General features: G+C 36.5%; 1 protein-coding gene across 5 annotated transcripts in view; it reads left to right on the top strand.

Moving 5' to 3' along the window:
• The window catches only part of DEPDC1 (DEP domain containing 1), a 37,748-nt gene extending 18,675 nt beyond the window's left edge, over window positions 1-19,073 (top strand). For 2 of the 5 annotated variants that reach the window (XM_025871820.2, XM_025871822.2), the window contains one exon: window positions 395-2,236. In XM_025871820.2, the coding sequence (XP_025727605.1) occupies window positions 395-535 (141 nt within the window). In that variant the 3' untranslated portion in view covers window positions 536-2,236. Of the gene's footprint in view, window positions 1-394; window positions 2,237-14,860; window positions 14,976-15,029; window positions 15,250-18,829 lie in introns of those variants that run through there. The other 3 variants (XM_073896548.1, XM_073896547.1, XM_025871821.2) reach the window with 3 other exon arrangements.
• The last annotated feature ends 6,352 nt before the right edge of the window (window positions 19,074-25,425 follow it).

The raw sequence follows: 25,425 nt of genomic DNA on the forward strand, positions 1-25,425 counted from the left end.
TTTTACCATTTAGAATTTTTATCTCCATCAAAATCCAGTAGCAACATGATTCTGGCAAGTTTAATTCCAGGTCTGAGATACTCAAATATGAAATATTTGATCATTATGACCTTCATAGGTGTTACAAATGGAAAGGAAGAAGATCTGGAATTTAGGAGGAGAATGCATCAGAAGAGAATCCTAGAATATTAATGCTAACTTGGATCTAAGAAATCTTACATTATACCTTTCATATATGAGAAAGCAAAGGGAAAGGCAAGGATAAATTGAAAGTATACTCACTTCTGAAATACATGTTGGAGAAAGGCCCTGAATTCTTATAAAATGTTGAACACTGGCTTCAGCTAGGATAATAAATGTAAAATACCCTCTAATTTCTCACCTCGTTTTTAAGTTTCAGAAGGAATATCCCTTGATATATCAGAAAAGATTTCCAACCACGGAGAGCGAAGCAGTACTTTTTGGTGACAAACCTACAATCAAACAACCAATGCTAATTTTAAAAAAACCAAAGTTTCGTAGTCTAAGATACTAACTGATTTAAAAATTACAATGTAATACCTGTGGAACTTTGGTAAATGAAGCCATATCTAAGAATCTAGCTTCTAAAAAAGAAGTCTATTTATTAATAAGGTTTTTCTAAATAAAACACATACGTAAAGAGGTACCAAAGTAATTTTTTATCAGTGTAAGACTGCTAAGAAACTAATAGGTTTCAACTGAGAGCAAATAACAAAAGTGGTACCAGATACTTTAACCAGTAACAATCTTTTTTTATTTTTTAATACACCTATAAAAGCTATTATGGTGCATGCTAAAATTTTACTTACTTGAATTTTGAAAACTGACATGTTTATCAAGATTAAGCTGTAATTCAGTTTTTAAAAGAAATTAACTTTATCTGTACATGGGCTTATGAATATTAGCTAAAGTACTAGTTGTTTAGGGGTACCCTTGTTTCTAAGTATAAGAATGTGAAGAATATTGGAAAACTCAGTGAATTCTCTATGCTAAATGTTGCACTCTTTTGTATATTCTTTTTCTACTTTTGATCTATTTATATATGTATGTGTTTTTTAAATATGCACATGTAAGTCTTCAGTTTGCTTTAAACATTTATCTCAACTGCTTCAATCATTCATTTTTCAATAAATATCTTTTGCATTCTTATGTTCATGTATCTACTAGAAGATAGTGGTGTAAAAGAAGTATAAGGCAATCATGTGTTCATTCAAAATATTTATTTAGCAACTACTATGTGCCTTTTATTATTCCAGATATGAAGAGACAATGATGAATAAAATAGAAAATCTCTTCCTTTATTTATTTTGTAGTCAAGGTAGATACACCTATCAGATACTTAAAATAACAATATATCCCCTGAAATCAAGTCATGGGATGGCCTTCAGCTGAAGACTGACCTCCTTAGTTATGTTAACAGTTCTCTAAGCTAGTGTTTTTCAAACTGTTGCATATTAGAATCACCAAAAGTTTTAAAACAATACATGCTCAGGCCCTACCTTATATCATAGGCATCAGTATTTTTCAAACTCTTGAGGCAATTCCAATATTCAGCCAACTTTAAGAATCAGTCCCTAAACTTTTTATAAGCATTTAAGTAAATGCCAAGCTGGTGCACACTGGCTTTATTATTTCATTGGGAGAAAATGCAAATTATAAATGCTTCTTATCTTAATACAGAGTTATTCATATTTCTGCTTTACTAAGTACAAACTTGAAGCAGTTTTTCTTCCATATTTTACTCCAAGACTGCTTAATATCCATTCTCTATGTGTAAAGATATATACGTGATGGCTGAGATGTAATAGAAACTTATTATTCAATAACTTGATTTCTCGATGTAATGTACTATAAAATGACAATGTTTCATTTGACATTACTATTTTTTATTAAAAACCTGGACAGAAAATGATAACTATATTTTTTGCCCTTAGCTCTAAAATTATAGGACTAAATTAGATCTTTTTCCAAGGTGTCTGTATGCTAAAACTTTTCCTCTTTAAAGATGTGTAATAGGGGCCCCTGGATGTCTCAGTCAAATATGCAACTCTTGATTTCGGCTCAGGTCATGATCTCAGGGTTGTGAGATGTAGTGCCACTTCAGGCTCTGCACTGGGTGTGAGGCCTGCTTGATATTAATCCTCCTCTCCCTCTGCCCCTCCCCTCGCTTGCACTATCCTCTCTCTCTCAAATAAATAAATCTTTTTAAAGAAAAGATGTGTAATGTGAATTCTGTTGCATATTGAGATAAAAATTATTGTGGGTTTTATAACAATTTAATTTTGTTTTGTACCTAATTTATTGATACTAAATATATAAATGTTATAAAGACATAGTAACTTTACATCTGCAGTAGTGTGCATGCAATTGAGGTTACAAAATTGGTGTAACAATTTAATAACATGAATTGTGAAGTCAGGTTTGACTTTTACTGTGCTATATTTATTATGTAACCTCAGACAAATTACTTAACTGTTCTAAGTTCCACTTTCCTTATCGATACGATAAAGATTATAATAGTACCTCTCTTTTAGGATTGTTGTGAGAATTAAATAGGATAATGCATGTAAGTGTTTAGCACAGTGTCTAGTCTAGAAACAGAACTCTAAATATTAACAATTATTATTAGAATTACCTCGAATTATAGCACTAGAAGAGATCTTAGCAAAAACAGTCCTGTATCCTCTCAGTTTCTTTAAGCAGACATTAACCAAACAAAATTGTGAACAATATTGAGTCTTATTAAACTGCTGTTTAGTTATGAGATAAAAGTTCTGACTGTACACACTGGTTGAAAAATTTTAAACTAGTATGAAGGGAAAATGTGATGAGGAAGGAAAACGTGAGTATCTTCAGAAGCAATATTCTTGAGTATATGAAAACATGGGCTGCGGTACACAGTAGAGAGCTTAGCCTTCAGCTAGAGCATAGACAGATTCCATACTTTCCATGTATTGGAAAAAAGGCAGCGTATTTAAGTTCAAATATAAATAGGTTGATTGGTTGATTTGATGTTGATGGCTTTATAGAAATTCTCTTCTAATTGCTTTTAGTTTCTTAGGAAATACAGTCAACTGCTAAGGGTAAAGCAGGATAGGGAGGATGATACACAAGTTACACCAAATCAAATGATAGCTGGTTGTTTTATGAACTGTAGTTCTTGTCACCAACCATCCCCTATAGCTTCTGCTAAAGGTTGTGTTATAATGAAACACTCTCCCCACATATTGTCCAGTTATGTAACATTCAGAAGTGAAAAGTATGTGGCATTTCCTACTGACTACATTCTGTCCTTGGGAAACTTAAACTCTGAGTTTCTTCATCTATAAAATATGAATAATAACATGCACCTAACCAAGTTGTTTTGGTAATCAAAAGAGGCAATATATTTAAATCTTGAACCGAGCCAACCCCATGTTCAATTTCTCAGTCCTTTCCTCTTTCCTTTTATTGAGCTTAACAATATCTCTGCTAATTAAAACTCCTTTCCTACCAAATCTCTGCCTTCACATTTCACAGTATGTTTCCATTCTATCAGTGGTAATAATTTTGACCTCATATTTAGTGGAATTAAAGATAGTTTGGAATTTTATATCCTAGCAATCTGTGTACCTCTCCAGCAGTTATACCACCTTTTGATTCTAAAGATACAGAGAGAGAGAGAGTGGGGGGGGGGGGAAGGGCAGGGCATTGAAGCCTTTTAAGGACAGAAAATTAAGGATAGCTAGTTTTGATATTAAACTCTAAATCAAAAGAAATAAAGTCAATTTCACTAGAATAAACTTAACAGTTCTGAATACAATCAAGTATAGCAACTAAGAATCTTTTATTACTTTGCTTTTTTATTAACTCAGAATCTTATCTTCTAAGAACTAGGGGGGGAAATGTACAGATTACCTATTACCTCCTGAAAACGTCAGGATGTACATTGAGGAAACGTAGAATTTATAAGACAAGTGAAAGTAATGATTTTTTCTCATTATAAAAACAATTTTTGAAAAAAAAATTGCTGTATCAAAGTGTAGATTCACATATACTAGTTGATCTCTGAATTGTCCTTTCTTCCATAAGCAACTAAAAAATCAAAATATATAAAATAGCTATTTTTAGACATTGCACTGTAGGTAATATGGGACTATGATACCTGAGAAAAGGAAAACAAAGGTGGTGAACCTTATGATTGCCCCTAGATTACCACCTGGAGACAGTTGCCAGGCTGCAGTGAAGGGAGGGAAAACCAAAATAAAACCCAGCGTCTCACTACATTTAGTAACTAGAAGAGAGTTCAGGATGACTGAGGAAGCTGCAGAATAACAAAAAGCTTGAAAGGTCTGTAGAGGAGTCTAAAGGATCTGTTGAGTAATAATTGGAAGGGCGAAGGAAGTCAGTTGAGCACTATCCAAAATGACCAACAAAGGAATAACTGGAGGGGCAGCTGGGTGCACAGTCAGTTAAGCTTCCGACTCCTGGTTTCGTCTCAGGTCTTGATCTCAGTGTTTTGAGGTTGACCCCATGTCAGGCTCCATGCTCGGCAAGGAGTCTGCTTGAGAGTCTCTGCCTTTCCTACTCATGCTCTTTCTCTCTCTTACAAATAAGTAAATAAATATTAAAAAAAAAAATAAAAGAATAACTGGAAAGCAGTAAACCAAACAATCCCTGGACCTCACTGAGCTGGGAACAGTTTATGTTACCACCACCAAGAATAGAGCTTCTAATACATGGGGCATTGGGTAGCATCTTCAGAAGAGTTGTGCTTACTAGTGGGGCCAAATTAGGCCTAAATTAAAACTGCTCTGGATTCACCTTAATAAATCTTAAAAACACCTCAAAATGTTCAAATTGATCAAGTAATCCTGTGTGCTAGAACAAAGTTCCATATTTATTTTTTTTAGGTTTTTTTTATTTTTTTATTAGTTTCAAAGGTAGAATTTAGTGATTCATCAGTTGCATATATCAACCAGTGCTCATTCCATCAAGTGCCCTCCATAATGCCCATCACCCAATGACCCCTCCCCCCCCACCTCCCCTCCAGCAACCCTCAGTTTGTTTCCTAGAGTTCAGTGTCATGGTTTGCCTCCTTCTCAATTTACATCTTATTTTTCCTTCCCTTTCCCTCTGTTCATCTGTTTTGTTTTCTAAATTACACATATGAGTGAAATCATGGCATTTGTCTTTTGCTGACTGACTTATTTTGCTTAGCATAGTACTCTCTAGTTCTATCCCTGTCATTGCAAATGGCAAGATTTCCTTCTTTTTGATGGCTGAGTAGTATTCCATTGTGTGTGTGTATGTATATATATGTATATATATATATATATATATACACATACATACCACATCTTCTTTATCTATTCATCTATTGAAGGACATCTGGGCTCTTTCCATAGTTTGGCTATTATAGACATTGTTGCTTTAAACATTGGGCTGAGGGACCCCTAGGTGGCTCAGTTGGTTAAGCATCTGCCTTCAGCTCAGGTCATGATCCCAGGGTCCTGGAATCGAGTCCCACATCAGCCTCCCTGCTCAGTGGGGAGCCTGCTTCTCCCTCTGCCTGCTGCTTCACCTTCTTGTGTTCTCTCGCTCTCTTTCTCCTGCTCTGACAAATAAATAAAAATAAGTTAAAAATGAATAAACATCGGGGTGCATGTGCCCCTTCGAATCACTATGTTCATATCCTTCGGATAAATACCTAAGGGTACAATTGCTGGGTCATAGTGTAGTTCTATTTTTGACTTTTTGAAGAACCTCCATACTGTTTTCCAGAGTGGCTGCACCAGGTATGCATTCCCACCAACAGTGTAAGAGGGCAAGATTCCTCCAAATCTTCTCCAACATCTGTTGTTCCCTGAGTTGTTCATTTTAGCCATTCTGACTGGTATCTCACTGAGGTTTTGATTTGGGGTTCCCTGATGCCAAGTGATGTTGGGCATTTTTTCATGTGTCTATTGGCCATTTGGATGTCTTTGGAGAAATGTCTGTTCATGTCTTCTGCCCATTTCTTGACTGGATTATTTGTTCTTTGGGGGTTGAGTTTGATAAGTTCTTTATAGATTTTGGATACTAGCCCTTTATCTGATAAGACATTTGCAAATATCTTCTCCCATTCCACAGGTTGCCTTTTAGTTTTGTTGACTGTTTCCTCTGCTGTGCAAAAACTTTGTTTTATCATGAGGAGGTGTCAATAGTTCATTTTTGCTTTTGTTTCTCTTGCCTTTGGAGACATGCCTAGCAAGAAGTTGCTGCGGCCAAGGTCATAGAGGTTCCCGCCTGTGTTCTCCTCTAGAATTTTGATGGATTCTTGTCTCACATTTAGGTCTTTCATCCATTTTGAGTTTATTTTTGTGTATGATATAAGAAAGTGGTCAAGTTTCATTCTTCTACATGTGGCTGTCCAATTTTTCCAATACCATTGGATAGTCTTTCCTGCTTTGTCGAAGATCAGTTGACCATAGAGTTGAGGGTCCATTTCTGCTCTCTATTCTGTTCCGTTGATCTATGTGTCTGTTTTTGTGCCAGTACCTACTGTCTTGATGATTACAGCTTTGTAATACAGCTTGAAGTCCCGAATTGTGATGCCTCCAGCTTTGGTTTTCTTTTTCAACATTCTTCTGGCTATTTGGGGTCTTTTCTGGTTCCAAACAAATTTTAGGACTGTTTGTTCCAGTTCTGTGAAAAATGCCGATGGTGTTTTGGTGGGGATTGCAATGAATGTGTAGATTGCTTTGGGTCGTATAGACATTTTAACAATATTTGTTCTTCCAATCCATGGTCATGGAATGTTTTTCCATTTCTTTGTGTCTTCCTCAATTTCTTTCATATGTGTTCTTAGTTTTTTGAGTACAGATCTTTTACCTCTTTGGTTAGGTTTATTCCAAGGTATCTTATTTTTGCGTGCAATTGTAAATGGGATCGATTCCTTGAATTTTCTTTCTTCTGCCTCATTGTTAGTGTATAGAAATTCAACTGACTTCTGTGCATTGATTTTATACTTGCTGAATTCCTGTATCAGTTCTAGCAATTTTTTGGTGGGATCGTTTGGGTTTTCTACAGAGTATCATGCCATCTGAGAAGAGTGATAGTTTGACTTCTTTGCCAATTTGGATGCCTTTTATTACTTTTTGTTGTCTAATTGCTGAGGATAGGACTTCCAGTACTATGTTGAACAACAGTGGTGAGAGTGGGCATCCCTGTCATGTTCCTGACCTTAGGAGAAAAGCTCATAGGGTTCTTCATATATAGCTTTTATGATATTGAGGTATGTTCCCTCCATCCCTACACTGTGAAGAGTTTTTATCAAGAAAGGATGCTGTATTGGGGTGCCTGGGTGGCTCAGTTGGTTAAGCGACTGCCTTCGGCTCAGGTCATGATCCTGGAGTCCTGGGATCGAGTCCCGCATCGGGCTCCCTACTCAGCGGGGAGTCTGCTTCTCCCTCTGACCCTCTTCCCTCTCGTGCTCTCTGTCTCTCATTCTCTCTCTCAAATAAATAAATAAAATCTTAAAAAAAAAAAAAAGAAAGGATACTGTATTTTGTCAAATGCTTTTTCTGTATCAATTGAGAGGATCATATGGTTCTTGTCCTTTATTAATGTAGTGTATCACATTGATGGATTTGCAGATGTTTAACCACCCTTGCTGCCCGTGAATAAATCCCACTTAGTTGTGGTGAATAATCCTTTTACTGTACTGTGGATTCTATTAACTATTATCTTGGTGAGAATTTTTGCATCCATGTTATTCAGGGATATTGGTCAGTAATTCCCTTAGTGGGGTCTTTGTTTTGGGGATCGAGATAAAGCTGGCCTCGTAGAGTTTGGAAGTTTTCCTTCCATTTCTATTTTTTGAAACAGTTTTAGAAGAATAGGTATTAATTCTTCTTTAAATATTTGGTAGAATTCCTCTGGGAGGCCACCAGGCCCTGGACTCTTTTTTGTTGGGAGATTTTTGATTACTGCTTCAATTTCTTTGCTGGTTATGGGTCTGTTTGGGTTTTCTATTTCTTCTTTTTTCAGTTTTGGTAGTTTATATGTTTCTAGGAATGCATCCATTTCTTCCAGATTACCTAATTTGTTGTCATATAATTGCTCATAATATTCTCTTGTAATTGTTTGTATTTCTTCAGTGTTGTTTGTGATCTCTCCTCTCTCATTTATGATTTTATTTATTCGGGTCCTTTCTCTTTGCTTTTTGATAGTTTGGCTACGGGTTCATTGATCTTATTAATTCTTTCAAAGAAACACCTCCTAGTTTCGTTGATCTGTGCTACTGGTTTTTTATTATTATTATTTCTATATCATCGATTTCCACTCTAATCTTTATTATTTCTCTTCTGCTGCTGGCTTTAGGTTTTATTTGCTTTCTTTTTCCAGCTCCTTTCCAGTATAAGGCTAGTTTGTGTATTTGAGACTTTTCTTGTTTCTTGAGGAAGGCCTATACTGGTATATAACTCCCTCTTGGGGGCTGCCTTTGCTGCATCCCAAAGGTTCTGAACTGTCATGTTTTTTTATTTGCTTCCATGTATTTTTTTACATTTTTCTTTAATTTCGCAGTTGACCCATTCATTTTTTAGTAGGATGCTCTTTAACCTCCTTGTACTTGTGGTCCTTCGAATTTTTTCTTGTGGTTGACTTCAAGTTTTAAAAGCATTGTGGTCTGAAAATATGCATGGTATATTCTTGGTCTTTTTATATTCATTGAGACTTGATTTGTGACCCAGTATATGATCTATTCTGGAGAATGTTCCATGTGCACTTGAGAAGAATGTGTATTCTGCTACTTTAGGATGAAATGTTCTGAATATATTTGTGATGTCCATCTCGTCCAGTGAGTCATTCAAAGTTCTTGTATCCTTGCTGATCTTCTGCTTGTATGATTTGTCCATTGCTATGAGTGAGATGTTAAAGTCTCCCACTATTATTGTAATGAGTTTCTTTAATTTTGTTATCAATTGCTTTATATATTTGCTCCCAAGTTAGGGGCATAAATATTTACAATTATTAGATCTTCTTGTTGGATAGATTCTTTTATTCTGATATAGTGTCCTTATTCATCTCTTATTAGTGTTTGGTTTAAAATCTAGTTTGTCTGATATAAGGATGGCTATCCCAGTTTTCTTTTGATGTCCATTAGCATGATGAATTGTTCTCCACCCCTTCACTTTCTATCTGGAGCTGTGTTTGGGTCTGAAATGAGTCTCTTGTAGACAGCATATCAATGGGTCTTGTTTTTTATCCAATCTGATGCCCTCTGTCTTTTGATTATAGCATTTAGCCCAGTTACATTTGGAGGAATTATTGAAAGATATGAATTTAGTGCCATTGTATTACCTGTAAAGTCACTGTTCCTGTAGATTGTGTCTGTTCCTTTCTGGTCTACCCTTGTAGGTTAAGGACCTCTTGTCCCAAGCTGCTTTCAGGATTTTCTGTTTATCTCTGAAATTTGCAAGCTTCACTATTATATGTCAAGGTGTTGACCTATTTTTATTGATTTTAAGGGGGTGGTTCCCTGTGCCTCATGGACTTGAATGCCTGTTTCCTTCCCCAGATTAAGAAAGTTCTCAGCAATAATTTGTTCAAATAAACCTTCTGCCCCTCTCTCTCTCTTCATTTTCTGGGGCCCCATATTATCCCTATATTATATTGCTTTATGGAATCACTGAGTTCTCAAACTCACCCTTTGTGATCTACTAGTTGTCTTTCTCTCTTCTTCTCAGCTTCCTTATTTTCCATCATTTTGTCTTCTATATCACTGACTCTCTCTTCTGCCTCATTTGTCCTAGCTGTTAGAGCCTCCATTTGTGACTACATCCTGGTAATAGCATTGATGAAGCATAGTTGGAAGAAAAGCAGAGAGGGACAACAGGCCCTCACCCTAAGGGCAAACCACGCTTAAAAAGATTTTATACCACCCTGGAATTAGCCCTCCACCCTTTCCCATGTGATAGATAGATGACAAAAACCTGATTGGATGACAGGCTCATGGAGGTTAATTAGATTAAAACAGTCCACCAACAAGCCCATGAAAACCCCTAGACTTAGAAACTTCAGTGGCAACCCTCTCAGGTCCTCTCCCTCTTTGGGAGCTGTGTACTCTACCATTCAATAAACTTTGCCACCACTTAATAAGTCTTGCTTTGCTGCCCACCACTCTGTCTGGTCTATCTATTCATTCTTAGAAGCAGCATGACCAAGAATTGTGGGCACCGATGAAGAAGGAAATCCTGTAACAGCATTTTTAATTTCAGCCTGAATAGATTTTAGTTCTTTTATTCCTACAGAAAGGAATTCTCTAGTGTCTTCTATGCTGTTTTCAAGCCCAGCTAGTAGCTTTATAATCATTGTTTTAAATTCTATTTCATACATCTTAACTTATATCCCTATTGATTAAATCCCTGGCAGTGAGTACTGCCTCCTGTTCTTTCTTTTGGGGTGAATTTCTCCATCTCATCATTATGTCCAGAAAAGAACAGAAGGAAGAGAGTTTCAAATCTCCAAAGTTTACAGACTCCTGTGTCATGGACCTGCACTGTTCAAAAAGTTCCGTACTTTTAAAAATACAGTGAAACCCTTCAACAATGTAAAAGCTACAATGTCCAGCATCTGATAATAAATTACTAGATGTGACATATTGTGTGATCATTTCATAATAAATACTATATTGAATCGTGTTGTACACCTGAAGCTAGTATGTTGTTTGCCAATATACTTCAATAGAAAAGTAGTAAGAAGAAGAAAAGAAATAATACCAGACATGCAAAGAAACAGAAAATATATTACCCATAACCAAGGGGAAAAGTCAGTCAATAGAAACATATGCAGGAATGACAGAGATAATGGAATTAACCAACACTTTAACATAATTATAAGTATATTGTAGGATATGAAGGAAATAGGGAATATAGTGATAAAATGGATGATATAAAAACAGATCCAAATAGAAGTTGTAAAGATTAAAAATACAATACCCCAAATGAAAAATCTATGTAATGAAATTAAGAGCAAATTAGACACAGAAGAAAAGATCTGTAAACTTGAGAAAGCCATAGACACTACCCAAAATAAAGAGGAAACAAAACTGAAAAAAGTACAGAGCCTCAGTGAGCTGTGTGAAAGTATGAAATTAAGTAGTGTGTATAAAAGGAGCCTAGGTGGGCACCTGGGTGGCTCATCGGTTAAGCGTCCAACTCTTGGTTTTGGCTCAGGTCATGATCTCATGGATCAGTTGAGGGATCCAGCCCCACGATGGGTTCCCACTCAGCAGGGAGTCTGTCTGAGGACTCTCTTCTTCTGCCCCTCCCCCCACTTCCATGCACTCACATGCGCACTCTCTCCCAAATAAACCTTTAAAAAAAAACAAAAACAATAGGAACCCAGGAATGAGAGAAGAAAAAGGAAGGACATAAAAATTACTGGCCAAAAATAATGGCTGCATTTTTTTTCTAAATGTGATGAAGACCATAAACCCACAGAAGCTCACATAACCCCCAGCAAAAGAAGCAAAACTACACCAAGACACATATAATCAGGTTGCTAAAAACTATTGATAGAGAAACCTTAAAAGCATCCAAAGAAAAACACACTTTCTACAGAAAAATAAAAGTGACAGTAGACTTCTTGTAAAAATCTTCAATCCCAGAGAACAATTACATGATATTGTCTTAGATCTGCTATATTGACCGGGAGTTGGTGGCGGTTCAGCACCAATGAAACTTTGGGCAGGGACTATCAGTACTTCACCAGCCACCAGTGACAGTCCCCTCATTATGAGACAGCCTTTGGCTGATCCAGCTCCAAAATTCTATTTTAGTCACCTTCCTGGACTACTCTTAGTTCTGTTTTAGGTCATGATCCCCATATTTTGAGACAAATATTTGCATAGAAGGTTATTGGGAAGTACACTCAGGAACGCTTGTAAGAAAGTGATGGAGTTGGGATGGGGCAAAAGAAAAAGTTGAACTGCAGTGCAGCTGATCCCATGAGGGGTTCTGAAGGTGGGATGGCTCTTCAGAATTCTCTCAAACTGAGAGAAAGCCCTGGGCCTTTGTACCTTTATGTAAACCAGTCACTGAATATGGGTTGTTTCTGATGAGGAGGTGTAACCTTGGGTAAGACAACTCCCTTCTGCCAAGCACACAATTCCTAAAGAGGACTGCGGCCAATATTCCTGGCAGCTGGGAGAATTCATGACATAGCACTGAATGGAGGTCTGTGTGGAACACCTCACATTCACCACAGAGGGTCCCTAGCACCCCTAGCAGGCAGTGCGGAGGATTTGTGTTAGTAAGAGAGAAAGAGGGACAAAAGAGAGGTGGTGAAAATCAGTTTTCAGTTATTTTTTACTTTAGTATTTACTAATTTTAATTTCTCTTATTAAAAAGTAATGCCTGTATATTGTAGATGATTTGGAAATAAAATTTTAAATCACCCATAATCTTATCAACCAGAATCAACCTTATGTAAATCTTGGAGTTCCTTCTCCAGAACTTTATGTCTCTTAATGACTCAAGAGAAAGTAGCTCTCTTTGTCTTCTAAAACTTACATGATTGGATTAGGTTAGGATTAAAGACTGACAATAATTTTTCCTAAAAATTCATGGTGAAGCTAAAAATACAATGGTAAAGACCTGCCATTCTTGTTCATTATGTACAGCGTCTCAGACTTTTGTATTTGTGGGTTTTCATCAGCTTCCAGTTTACTTGGAAATTCTAAAGATTGCATCCATCTTTAGATTTTAGCAGTCTCAATCTCATGATTCTTCAGTGACTTGATTTGTCAGGCAGCACCTTATGCTCAGGCAGAATCCAAATTTCTTTCTCTTCCCTAGCTTCGTTGATACTCTTGTGTCCCCTCCACAAAGACTTGTATTCCACCTATTGCTAGGCTAGAACATTATCGAGCATTATACTCGTTGTTCATTAAATTCCAATGTCAAACCATAAACTGGAAGGAATTACACAATTTGCAAATCACCCAAATGTTGACTGAATTGAACTTTTGGATTCACCGTTGGCTAATTCCTAAAATGACTATCTTTTCTTTTCTTTACTTAAACTATTAGGAAGTTTGCTTTTGGTGACATGGGCAGCAGTGCCATCTGCAGGTCTCCTCTGATGCAGCTCTTACTAGTCTTGGGCTCTCAAAAGGGATTTGACTCTATGAATATTTATGGCTTTATAATGTCAAATACAAAGTGATAGTAAGCACAATTTTAAGAAGCATAAATTTACAGGTACAGATCCCTGTTAGGGATTTTTTAAACCACTGAGCTAATATCAATTGTCGTATTCATATTTAAAATACTAAACATAATATATAGACCTAGAATGTATACTGAATGAGCATAAATATTGGGATCATAGAGGACTGGGTTCTAATTGTGGCTCCATTACTTACCAGCTCCATTGTTTACCAAAATTTTAATCTCTCTGACATGAAATTTCCTTATTTATAAAATGAGAATAATATTTCTTTCTTGACATCTTTGAGAGCTCAAATGAGATTATATGTACAAAGCATCTCATATAGAATGTGCATACAATGTGCCCCAATGAACTGTAGTTCCCTTTCCCTTAAAAGTAAAACAAACAAATAAAAAAAAAAAATCTAAGGACTATTGTCTTCATACCCCATGTGTAAAACAGGGATGATACCATGTACCTTGGGGAGTTATTCTGATGATTGGAAACAATATGTCTAAAATGTCTAGCTCATAATGTGGTACACAATGCACCTGCAATTAAAATATAGCCATGAATATTGTTAGCTTTCTCCTAGGACCAAATCGCAAAGGCCCAAGCCTTAGAGGCTCACAGGTCTTTGGGCAATCATGTTTCATCCAAGTTGTTAACCCCATTCACAAACACAAGTTTCATAGATTCAGTGCTTCATCTTCTCTCCACTTGTGTTCATTCTATCAACCATTTTTTGAGTGTCCACAATGTGCAGGAACTTTTCTAGTGGGAATAAAACAGACAAGATCTCTGCTTCCTAGTGTGATAAATCACCCGATTTAGCCCTTTGTAGAACTACAGTGACTTTGACCTCAGCTTATGTATCCCATCAAATACCAGGATATGGGGACTGAGACAATTAGCTCTAAAAAACATTATATTCTAGAAAAAGCTTCTTTTTTGAAGCAAGTCCCATCAGATATTTGCTTAGGTACAGCCCCAGCCGTTTGCCTCTTAAACTGTTTAACATGTGTAGCACGATAGTGCTTGATTTTCCAACAACTCCTCAAAGCTTGTTTCACATACTCCCTCCTTTTAAAAATTCATATTCTCCTCTCTCTCTATCAAGCTGGGAAGATTAAAGTAGCAGTACATTTCTAATAGGCTAGTCTGAGATGGTCAATAGGATCTGACTATTGTATACAGTTAGCAAATTTCTAAAAAGGAAGCTCTATTTCAGAAAGGAGTTTTTGAGAATAACTGAATCCACATCTCAGATAAGTTTAATAAGAATGATTTAACTTGGACATAATCCATGACAAAATTTATGCTTCTAAAAATACACTCACAATGGGAGTCCCACATGGCCTCCCGTACAGGGAGGGGTAGCCGTGTGTTTCTGTGTGTCTTTCTTCCCCCAGTCCTGATCTGTCAACTGTGTTGTCCTGTCCTGAGCACAAGGGCACTTGACACGGCACTATCTGTGCACCACGGGTTGTCCAAGAGGCTGACAAAATCCCTCCATGTACCGTTTGTTATGCCCTTGCAGCCATTACTAGCACAGATTTGCTGACCTCACGCTTTTATCTTGTCTCTGCTTTTATGTTGCATTCTGCTTTTCTCCTGCACACGGTAATGTCCTCTCTGTGCATCCTCTTTTCTTTTGCTTCAGCTCTCAGCCATGTTGGAGAGACCATTTACCTTTGGGAAATGATTTTCTTTTGTCACCAACCCCCTCACCATGTGTTTCTTCTGTAACACACCCTGGATCTTGGGAACAGGAAACAGTAAGTGTGTTTTGGTTTGTTGTCGTTTTTTTTTTTTTTTTTTTTCCATTCCAGAACATCCTGGGCCATAGCTACACAGCAGGGATCAAAGCAGGCACACATCAAAAACACCCCAACTGAGAGGAGCGGCCCTGAAGCTTCTTCAGTGCCTCTGGCTCTTGTTATCATCACTGCCTGTGAGTCATGTATATCTCATCTCATCTTTCCCATTTGCTGTGCCTTCTCCAGGCTCTGCAAGAAATATGCTCTTTACCAAACTTCCTTAACAATTCAAGATAAAAAAAAAAAAAAACTCCTTCAACTTTTCCCTCCTTTCTTCCTCATATAATTAGTAATAGATAAATAATTTCAATGATACTCACTTATTCATTTGACAATTCTTAAGCTCTTATAGTGTGCCAGGTACTATGCTAAGTATTGAGGCTAGAAAAATGAATGACACACTCCCCACTCTTGGGGAGCTTTTGAGTAATGGAACAAGGCAACCAACACACAAACAGATAGCTCTAATAGAGTGTAACAAAGTCAGTGGTGGAAGCAGGCAAAGGGTCATTTGGGAGTCAACTGGAGGGACACCATTTCTCAGATAAGGTGATGTCCCTCGTTGAGTGTTTTTCCAGGCAAAGGGTGCTGGGATGTTGAGAAGGGTTATGTGGAAGTAGGGCATTGTAGAAAGGGGCAAATCACAGGGATGAGAAATAACAGATTTGTTCTGTTAAGGAGAAGTAATAGAAGCAAGATGGCTGAACTATGTGTCTGAGGCAGAGAGTTACTGGAGATAGAGCCGGGAAGAAAGAACATCATAAAAATTTATCTGACTCATATTCAAAAACATGGGCTTTATCCTATAAAGATGAACTTTACTAAAATGCAACCTCCTTGTGTCCAGTTGAGTAACAGGCCCCCAAGTAAGTTCATGTCCTAATGCCAAAAACCTGTGATTATATACCTCATATAACTTTAAAAAAAAACTTTGCATATGTGATTAAAATTAAGATCTTGAGTCATAGCAATTATCCTGGATTATCTGGGTAGACCCAATATAATCACAAGGGTCCTTAGAAAAGAAAGACAGGAGGAGTATCAGAAACAAAGAGATGTAAAGATGGAAGCAAAAAGCAGAGAAGAGAAGATGCTGTGCAGCTGGCTTCAAGACAGGAAGGGGCCACAAGTCGAAGAATATAGGCAGCCTCTAGAAGCTGGAAAAGTTAAGGAAACAGATTCTCTCCTAGAGGCTCCAGAAGGAAAGTGACCCTGTATAACCAATTTAGACTTCTGACCTCTAGAACCATAAGATAATAAATTTGTGTTGCTTTACTCACTAAGTGTGTGGTAATAATAAGAAATTAATATAACTCCTTAAGACCAGGAGCTTTGGGGTTTTTTTTTTCTTCTATATCTTAAATAGTATCAGAATACACCACCCCAAAATATGCCTCTTTGGCATATGGGTTATTTTGAGCTAAAGGCTACTGAGAACCAGAACACCCAGAAAAAGTTCTAAAATCAGGGCACACGTCTCCCTTTTGTAAAAGAAATTCTCATTTATGAAGGAAATTTCCATTTGTAAAGATGTCTCCCTTTCCTATGCCAGGAAGAGGAGAACTCAGCAACACACCAATAGAGAAGGCACTGACAAATCTGGTTAACAAACCCTGTCAAACCTTATTAAACTCTTGTTTACCATACATTTTCTGATCATCTTCCAACAACTTGCGTTTCCTCCCAAAAGCCCTCTACCCCTTTATCAACCATCTCCGAAATGTAAAAGTTTAACACAATGACTATTTATTTAGCTCACAATTCTGCAGTTCAGCAATCTCAGCTGGGCTCAGAAGGACAGTTTTTCTGGTCTTACCTGATCTGGAATAGCCTCAGCTGAGCTGAATCATCTTCATTTCATGTGGTCTCTCGAACATTCTAAACAGGCTAGACTGGGCTTTCTTCATGGCAGTCAAAAGTCCCCTACTGCATTCTGTCACTCTAAGGAAGTCACAGTCCAGCCCATATTCAAGGAGTGAGAAAACAGACTCCATTTCTTGATAGGAGAACTTGTAAGGACAGATTGCATGGGGCATGGATAAGGGCCACCATCTGTCATCAGTCTTCCATGTGATCCAATGATTCTTTTCTGTCTTACCCCAGCATCATAACTACTCTCTTTCTGAAGTGACAGTAAAAATAAGCTAACATTTATTAAGCACCTGTTGCCAGGCAGTATTCTGAGCACTTCGTGTTAATAATTTGTTTTATTCTCATAAGAACTCTTTGTGGTAGGTATAATTATCATTGGCACAATAAAAGAGGAAACAAAGTCACGAGGAGGTAAAATAATTTAAGAGATCCTTTCCACCAGGAAAAAAGAAAAAGAAAAAGATCTCAGAGGATGAGTCATGTGATGTTGATGAGAATTAAGCCAGAATTGAACAGTTCTCCGGATCATCTGAAAGCATGAGCACTTTTCCATAGGTTCCTGTCACAACAAAAGGCATTTCTTTTCCAGAAGATTCAGAGGGTAGAAGCACTCAAGAAAATGAAGTTGTCCCACCATTGTTATAGAGATACTTGTACATCTACAATCTCAGCCAATGATTTTTAAAAGGCAAATTTTTAAATCGTCTTTAATGGAAAGAATTCCTCTGTATAAGTTTTCTTCACCATCCCTATGGAATCCATTTTTGTTTTAATTCCAGCAATATGAATCAGGTGACAATGATGCCAGATTCAGGGAACATCAGGAACTATAGGGACTTATAATCTGACATAGTGAAGTAAACTTGAATTAATTAGACAATACTAGAGGAAGCACCAACTAGGTAATTCTAGAGCATTGAGCCTTTCCTCAGAGCCAATAATGTCCCTAAATGACCTCGACTTTGAAGCATGCTCTAACCAACAAGACCAAGGTCTGCTGTCTCTGATCTACCTCTGATCTTGCCTTTTATGCTTTTCTTCCCCTGATACCAGGCATTGTTTCTCAACCTTGCCTATCAACTCAGACCTCATGAGTCTGAATCTCTCTCTAAAGAGATTTGGCAAACACTACCTTATCTCTCAGGTAGCGTGATTTTAACTAACATGACTCTTTGAATCTAGCATGATTATAGCCTAATTCTGATTGGCTTGACTGAGTCCTAAAAGTTGGGTTCATGAAAATTGGTTTCCATGGTAAGAAGTAAATTTTGCCTGTGAACTCATTCTGGACATTCATATTGGGTATAGCTCAAATGGGAGACAAGGCCTGGAGCCCCACCACTTGATAATCAAAAGTGACATAGAAAAGTGCTAAAATGGCATCCATATGGGCCACACATGGGCTGTTGGAAGTAAACATTCTCTGATGGGAAGAAAAGATCAAGATTAATAAATATGAAAACAAATATGCTTTAACATACCCCAAATGTAGTTGCTATATTCCATACCAAGGACATTTCAATTCTGACTAAATTGAGAGTAAAAGCAGTGAGACTTCGGGCTTTTACTAATAGGTTGGATAAATAATCTTTTTGGAATTTAATATCCTAACATGTAAAGTGGGAGTTTTGTACTAGATTGTCTCTAAGTTCCTTTATACTAATCTTGGATTCAAAGTCTAGTCTAATAATAGTCTAAGTCTATACTAATCTAGTCAAATAAAATATGATAAGTCATCGGTATGACTGAATGTTTATTGAATTGATTGTAGTTTTACTATACTAATCTGATTGGTTAATTCAATAAAGACCAACAAGTCTATTTATTTCTGTAAAGCCAGCTAATGTTTCCAACTTAATTCAAGTTTGGATATGGGTCTGGGAGGAAGAAGGAACTCCTTGTCACTCACTTCCTTTTCTCTTCACCTCTTATCTTTCCAGAACCTCTGAAAGGGTCCGGTGATCCAATGACTGATTAAATAGTTTCATCCCTTCCAAAGTAGAGAAATTAATTTAATGCCCTTCAGAGAAGAGATCGCACCCCTGTTTCTTCTACCTTATTTCAGATGTGAACTTTATACTGATTCTTTCAAATCTATGATCTGCTAGTTATGAGTTTCACAACCATAATAATCTAAAATAGATCTTTTGAATATAACAGTTAAAATGTAATTTCAGTGCAACTGGAGCCTTTCTAAATTGGTTATTAAAAGAAATTCCTAATTAAATAAGCATCTCTAATTAATGAATATAAATAATAACACATTAGGCACTCAGAAATGTGTCCTCATGCAAAAATATATTTAAAAAGTAATTTAATGGGGCACCTGGGTGGCTCAGTCAGTTAAGCTTCTGCCTTCAGCTCAGGTCATGATCCCAGGGTCCTGGGACTGAGCCCCATGTCAGGCTCCCTCTCCCTCTGCTCCAAACCCCTGCTCACTTTCTCTCCTGCTCACTCTCTCTCAAATAAATAAATAAATAAAGTCTTTTAAAAAAGTTAAAAATTAAAAAAATTAGAAAGTAATTTAACCAAACAGGAGATGATTCAAACAAAAAATTTAAAGTATTTATTCAGAAGTATGAACACTAAAAATCAAAGTGATTTTGAATCACAAGATTCTTTGAATAATTGCCTCAACTGCATACAACTGGGCAGTTATGATTAACTTAGCTAAAGAAAGATTATGAGAGGGGCTCCTGGGTGGCTCAGAAGGCATCTGCCTTCAGCTCAGGTCATGATCCCAGGGTCCTGGGATCGAGCCCCGCATCAGGCTCCCTGCTCAGCGGGAAGCCTGCTTCTCCCTCTCCCACTCCCCCTGCTTGTGTTCCCTCTCTCGCCGTGTCTCTGTCAAATAAATAAATAAAATCTTAAAAAAAAAAAAGATTATGAGAGATTTACAGTGGGAAAAAAAAGCTAGCAAATCTGATTGAATGTGAATTTCTGCATTTATGATTGAAGCCAGGAAAAGACATTGTAGCAGCTTCATGGAATATTTCACAGCTCTAATGTACATTTTTGTGCCATTATCAGCAGCATTGTAAGCTAACTGTCAAAGCTTGCATGGTAAGCTATTAGTATCTGCTGATTTGGTTATTTTTACCCCTCAACCTTTTTTTTAATATGTAAGATTAGCAGAGTTTGGAAATAAGTAATTCAACAAGTCTGATTTGAGTATCTTTAATGAATCCTTTTCTGATATTTCACTTTTTCATAATTATATGTGATGTCTTATCTAATATTTGGCCAAATGTTTAATTATAAAATACCATTAAAGCTCCATAACTTATGCACACCTTTACCATGTTTACTTTTACGTGTGGCTTTTCTCCTTCTCTTCCCCTGTATGCCCTTGTACTATTCTGCTGACTATATGGAAGGGCCTTCTGAGAAGTAACTTAATTCTGGCAGAGGTTTTCAATCTGACATCTTATTTTACAAACCTGATTGGAATTCAGCGTATTGAATAATGGCTTGACTAGTTTGGGGCAAGCTAAAGCATTCTATTGCACAAATACCCTAAAAAACAATCTGCTTGCCCATTTTCTACCGTGGCCCAAGGCCATCTGGGTATAAAATATCTACTTTATTGAACAGGCAGTTTTTTTAAAAATGGCTATTCTCTTCATAAATCATAATAGCATCCTCATCAGATATAGATACTACCTTGCTAAATGGGCTTACCTTTTCCTTTTGTGCAGTTATGCTCCCAGAGTCATTTTTACATAGTGAATTAGCCTTGAGAAGGATGAGGTGTTGTTCATTCATCTTTTCAGTCATTCATTCCTAGGTATTGCTCTTGGTCCTTGAGACCCATACAAGGTTACGGCTGCCCAGGACATGGTCCATAATTAACTGCTGCTTTCTTAAAATTTTATGTATGTATGTATGTATGTATGTATGTATTTATTTATTTATTTACTGCTTCACATTGGAAGATCATAGAGCTACCTTTGCCATATTATGAAGTAAATACTGGATATTGCTCAAGTGTACATGTAATTAGCTTCTCACTTACTTGAATTTAGGAAGTACTACTGTTCATTTGTTTAAATTTAAAGGCAAACAAACAAACAAAAAAACCTTGAAGTTGTCATAGAGATTAGTATTAAAATTTTAAAAAATGTATACTGAGCACATAACCCTATTATTATTACATACCAACCTCAGTTGCACTTAATAATAAATGTGTTGACTATTTTTATGGGTAGGTGTCAGGGTAGTGACCGAAAAGTAACTAAAAGATCCATTTATCCAAAATGACTCCTTTGACAGTCAACCCTAATACAGAAAATTTACACGATTCATTCACTCATATTTCTCCATTCATTTATTCACTCACTAACACCAGCTATATGCTCTGCATTGTATTAGACAATGGGGATAAAAGGGTAAATAAAATAACCTAATCTTGATATAGAGAAGCTGACAGACTGTTAGAGAAACAGATAAATGCCAATTATAATATAATATGGGTGCTTAACAGGGAAATACAAAGCCGTGAGGTAATATATATCATATATTGTATATTCTTGGGGTTATATTGTCTATCCTAATGAAATAAAACATCTCAATGAAAGCAAAAAATAATAAACTAGCCAATCAAACACTTGTCCTCATGCAAACTGTAAAGATGTTTGATGAAGAAAGGGACTTTGTCTTTTGATTCATCATCATATAGATAGTGTATGGCACTATTTGTATCTTACAAGTCTTAACGTGGCCTTTTTTAAGTTTCTTGCCTCCTGCATTATCCAACCTCCATTACCATCATATTACACCTAATGCCATCAGTCACAAAATTCCATAATCTCACTTGCCCATTTCCAAAGATATGCAACACAGGCCCTCCCAAGCTGTTCTGTATGAAGTTCAAGCAGTTCCCAAAATTTATTTCAAAACAAATATTTATCAGTTGGTGAACTTCAGCTCCCAACCAAAATTAAGCACTAAGGACTAGATTTATCCTCTTGCCTGAAATAATAAAAAATTAACATAACAGTGTCCAAGATATTGGACATCATCCAATAAAAAACAATGATTACTAAACAAGGTAGGCCAGTTTAGTGCTATGAAAGGTTTCTGTGAGGCCCCTGGGTGGCTCAGTCGGTCAAGTGTCTGCCTTCGGCTCAGGTCATGATCCCAGGGTCCTGGAATTGAGTCCCACATCAGGCTCCTTGCTCGGTGGGAAGCCTGCTTCTCCCTCTGCCTGACGCTCCCCCTGCTTGTGCTCTCTCTTTCTCTGACAAATGAATAAATAAAATCTTAAGAAAGGAAGAAAGGAAGAAAGAAAGAAAGAAAGAAAGAAAGAAAGAAAGAAAGAAAGAAAGCAAGCAAGCTTCTGTGCTGTGACGCCAGAAAGTGAACCTAGAAGATTCTCTAAATTGAGGAGATGAAGCTGAGAATCTGGGGAGAATAAGGTGACTTAAAGTTCACAGGAAGGAGTCCTATAGAGGGAGAAATCTACAGAGAGAGAGAATTCTGAAGCTCTGCATCATGTCCCCCTTAAGTACTCTGCTGAAATATTTATTCTGCTTTTATGTAAGCAAATTAACCAAAGCCAAGAGAATCGCCGGACTGGATTAGAGGTAACAGTGCTAGTCATCCACATAGAGCTGAGCATAGGACCTATCTATTCCCACCATGCAGACTAGAAAATCTCACGAGTGATGGAGAATTTGGTAGATGACACAGAAAAGTTTTCCCACACAGAAAAGTACTTGGACCGTATTGGAAAACTGGCCTTACACTAAGCACTGCTTCAATCCCACCTAAGAAATCTTAAAAACAAAACTCAAAAGGACCTGTTTTCAAAAACACTGAGTCCCAGAACAAAGCACAAGCCCATTTAAGGGAATACAAATAAATCTAGCAACCAATGGGGTAAAATTTAAAATGCCTGGTATCCAATAAAAAATTACTAGGCATGCAAAAAAGCAGAAAAATATAACCCATAATTAAGATAAAAATCAGCCAATTGACACTGACACATATGTTCTAATTACCAGAGAGGTATATTAAAACATTCAAAAATTTAAGTAGAGATATGGGAGATACAACAAAGACCCAAAAAGAAATTCTAGAGATGAAAGCTACACTGTCTGATATGAAAATATACTAGATGGTATTAATTGATTAATCCAAAACAAGGCAGTAAAAAAGGGGAGGGGAGACAAAGAACAGAAGAAATGAACAGAAAACAAATAATAAGATGATAGGCTCAAATTTAACCACATCAATAGTCACATTAAATATGAACAGTCTATATACCCCAACTAAAAGGCACATATTGTCAGACTGGATAAAAAAACAAGACCAAACTATATAAGCTGACAAGAAATTCAGTTTTAAACTTAAACACATTAATTGGTTTTAAAAGATGGTTCTTTGAGAAGATCAATAAAATTGATAAAACTCTAGCCAGACTTACCAGTGAAAAAAAAGGAAAAAGGTACAATTACCAATATCAGGAATGAGAGATGCAACATAACTACAGATTCTATAGATATTAAAAAATATATATTGAATTATTATGTACAACATTATACCAGTATATTCACTAACTTAGATGAAGTGGATAAATTCTTTGAAAGACACAAATTAATAAATCTTATGAAATAGATATCTCAAATGAAATATATAACCTAGACTCCTATCTCTATTAAAGAAACAGAATCTGTCATTAACACCCTGTAAAAAACAAAAGCTCCCGGCTTAAATGGCTTCACTGATGAAGTCTACCAAAATGCTGAAGGGAGAAATAATAGTAATTCTGTACAAAGTCTTACAGAAAAGTTAAGAACTGATAATTTCCAACTCATTTTTCAAAGCCATCATAAACTAGACAAAAGCATTACAAGAAAAAATACAGTATAGACCAATATCCTACATGAATGTAGATGTAAAAACTCAAATAGAATCTAAAAGTTGATAAAAATGATAATAAATATTTCTGGGTTATCCTAGAAATCCAAAGTTGCTTTAATATTCTGAAAAAAATAAATATAATTCACCATATTAACAAACTAATAAATAATATTCACATGATAATCTTAATGAATACAGAAAAAGCATTTGACATAATCTAACATCCATTCCTGATTAAAAAAACCTCATTAAGTAGAAAATTTACTCAACCTGATAAAGGACATCTATGAAAAAAGCTATAGGTAATATCATACTTTATGGTGAAAGACTCAATATAAGATCAGGAACTAGACAAGAATGTCCTATCTCACCACTTCTATCCAACACTTTCCTGGAGGTTCTAGCCAGTGCAATAAGACAAGAAAATAAAAGAAATAAAAAGCATCTAGATTGGGGCGCCTGGGTGGCTCAGATGGTTAAGCATCTGCCTTTGGCTCAGGTCATGATCCCAGGGTCATGGGATCGAGCCCCACATCGGGCTCCTGGCTCAGCGAGGAGCCTGCTTCTCCCTCTGCCTCTCCCCCTGCTCATGCTTTCTCTCTCTGTATCTCTGTGTCTCAAATGAATAAATAAAATCTTTAAAAAAAAAAAGCATCTAGATTGGAAAGGAAGAAGTAAAACTGTCTTTATTTATAGCAACATGATCTTCTATTAGAAAATACGATGGAATCTACTTAAAAAGTGGCTAAAATAAATGAGTTTAGAAAGACTGCAGGATACAAGATCAATTTACAAAAATTAAATTTATTTCCATATGCTGGCACCTAACAAGCAGAAATTCAAATTTAAAAAACTACCATCTACAATAGCATAAAATATTTAGTAACTACTCACTAAGTCCTGGACTTTACCATACAATGACAAACAAGGGCACTGTCTCAAGAAGCCAAGTAGGGAAACAAACACAAAAACAGGTAATACACTGTGATAAGTAAAGGAATGAAGATATGTGTGGACATTCAGTCAATTGTTAACAACTTTCTCCTATTAGTAAACCTATTTTCCCATTGTCTGAGAATGAGCCATAAGCAATCTAAAATTTCATAAACTGGATTAGCACAACCAGAATTCCTAATGCTATTAGAATAGCTCTTTTTCTGATGTTCATGTGCCTGAAGTTAAGAGGATAAGTCATTCCTAATCCACGTTTAAGGTTCTTTTGTCTAATAAACCAGTTCTCTGGCCCAGAAAAGGTGAAAAAAAGTCTGGTTCTAAAAGATTTCAGCTGCCCATTCTTTGCATTTGTACCAACTGGCAGAACCAGAGAATTTAAAGTGGACTCAGGCCTTAAATAGCTGAGGCACCATTAGTCCATTAGGGCTGGCCTAGATCCTCTTTTGTGCTTTTTGCATGTGTGTGAATCAAGAGCTAATTAATTTAAGACTATAATCAAGATTTTAAGGAAAATATTTTATTCTTTAGAGAAAACGAACCCAAATCCTTACTCATTCATTTACTAGCACAATTTTAAGACTATTCTTGTGCTCAATTCACTAAGGCAGTTCTTTTAGTAACCTATACTAACTTGGCTGAAAAACAAGTTTTATTGAGTTCTTATACTGATGCCCTAAGCATACAGGATCTACCTTTTTAAGATATCAGATGTCAAAAC

This window comes from Callorhinus ursinus, unplaced genomic scaffold (genome assembly GCF_003265705.2).
Source record: "Callorhinus ursinus isolate GAN/ISIS: 27379988/994484 unplaced genomic scaffold, GSC_fseal_2.0 scaffold9, whole genome shotgun sequence".
In the NCBI taxonomy this organism is placed as follows: domain Eukaryota; kingdom Metazoa; phylum Chordata; class Mammalia; order Carnivora; family Otariidae; genus Callorhinus; species Callorhinus ursinus.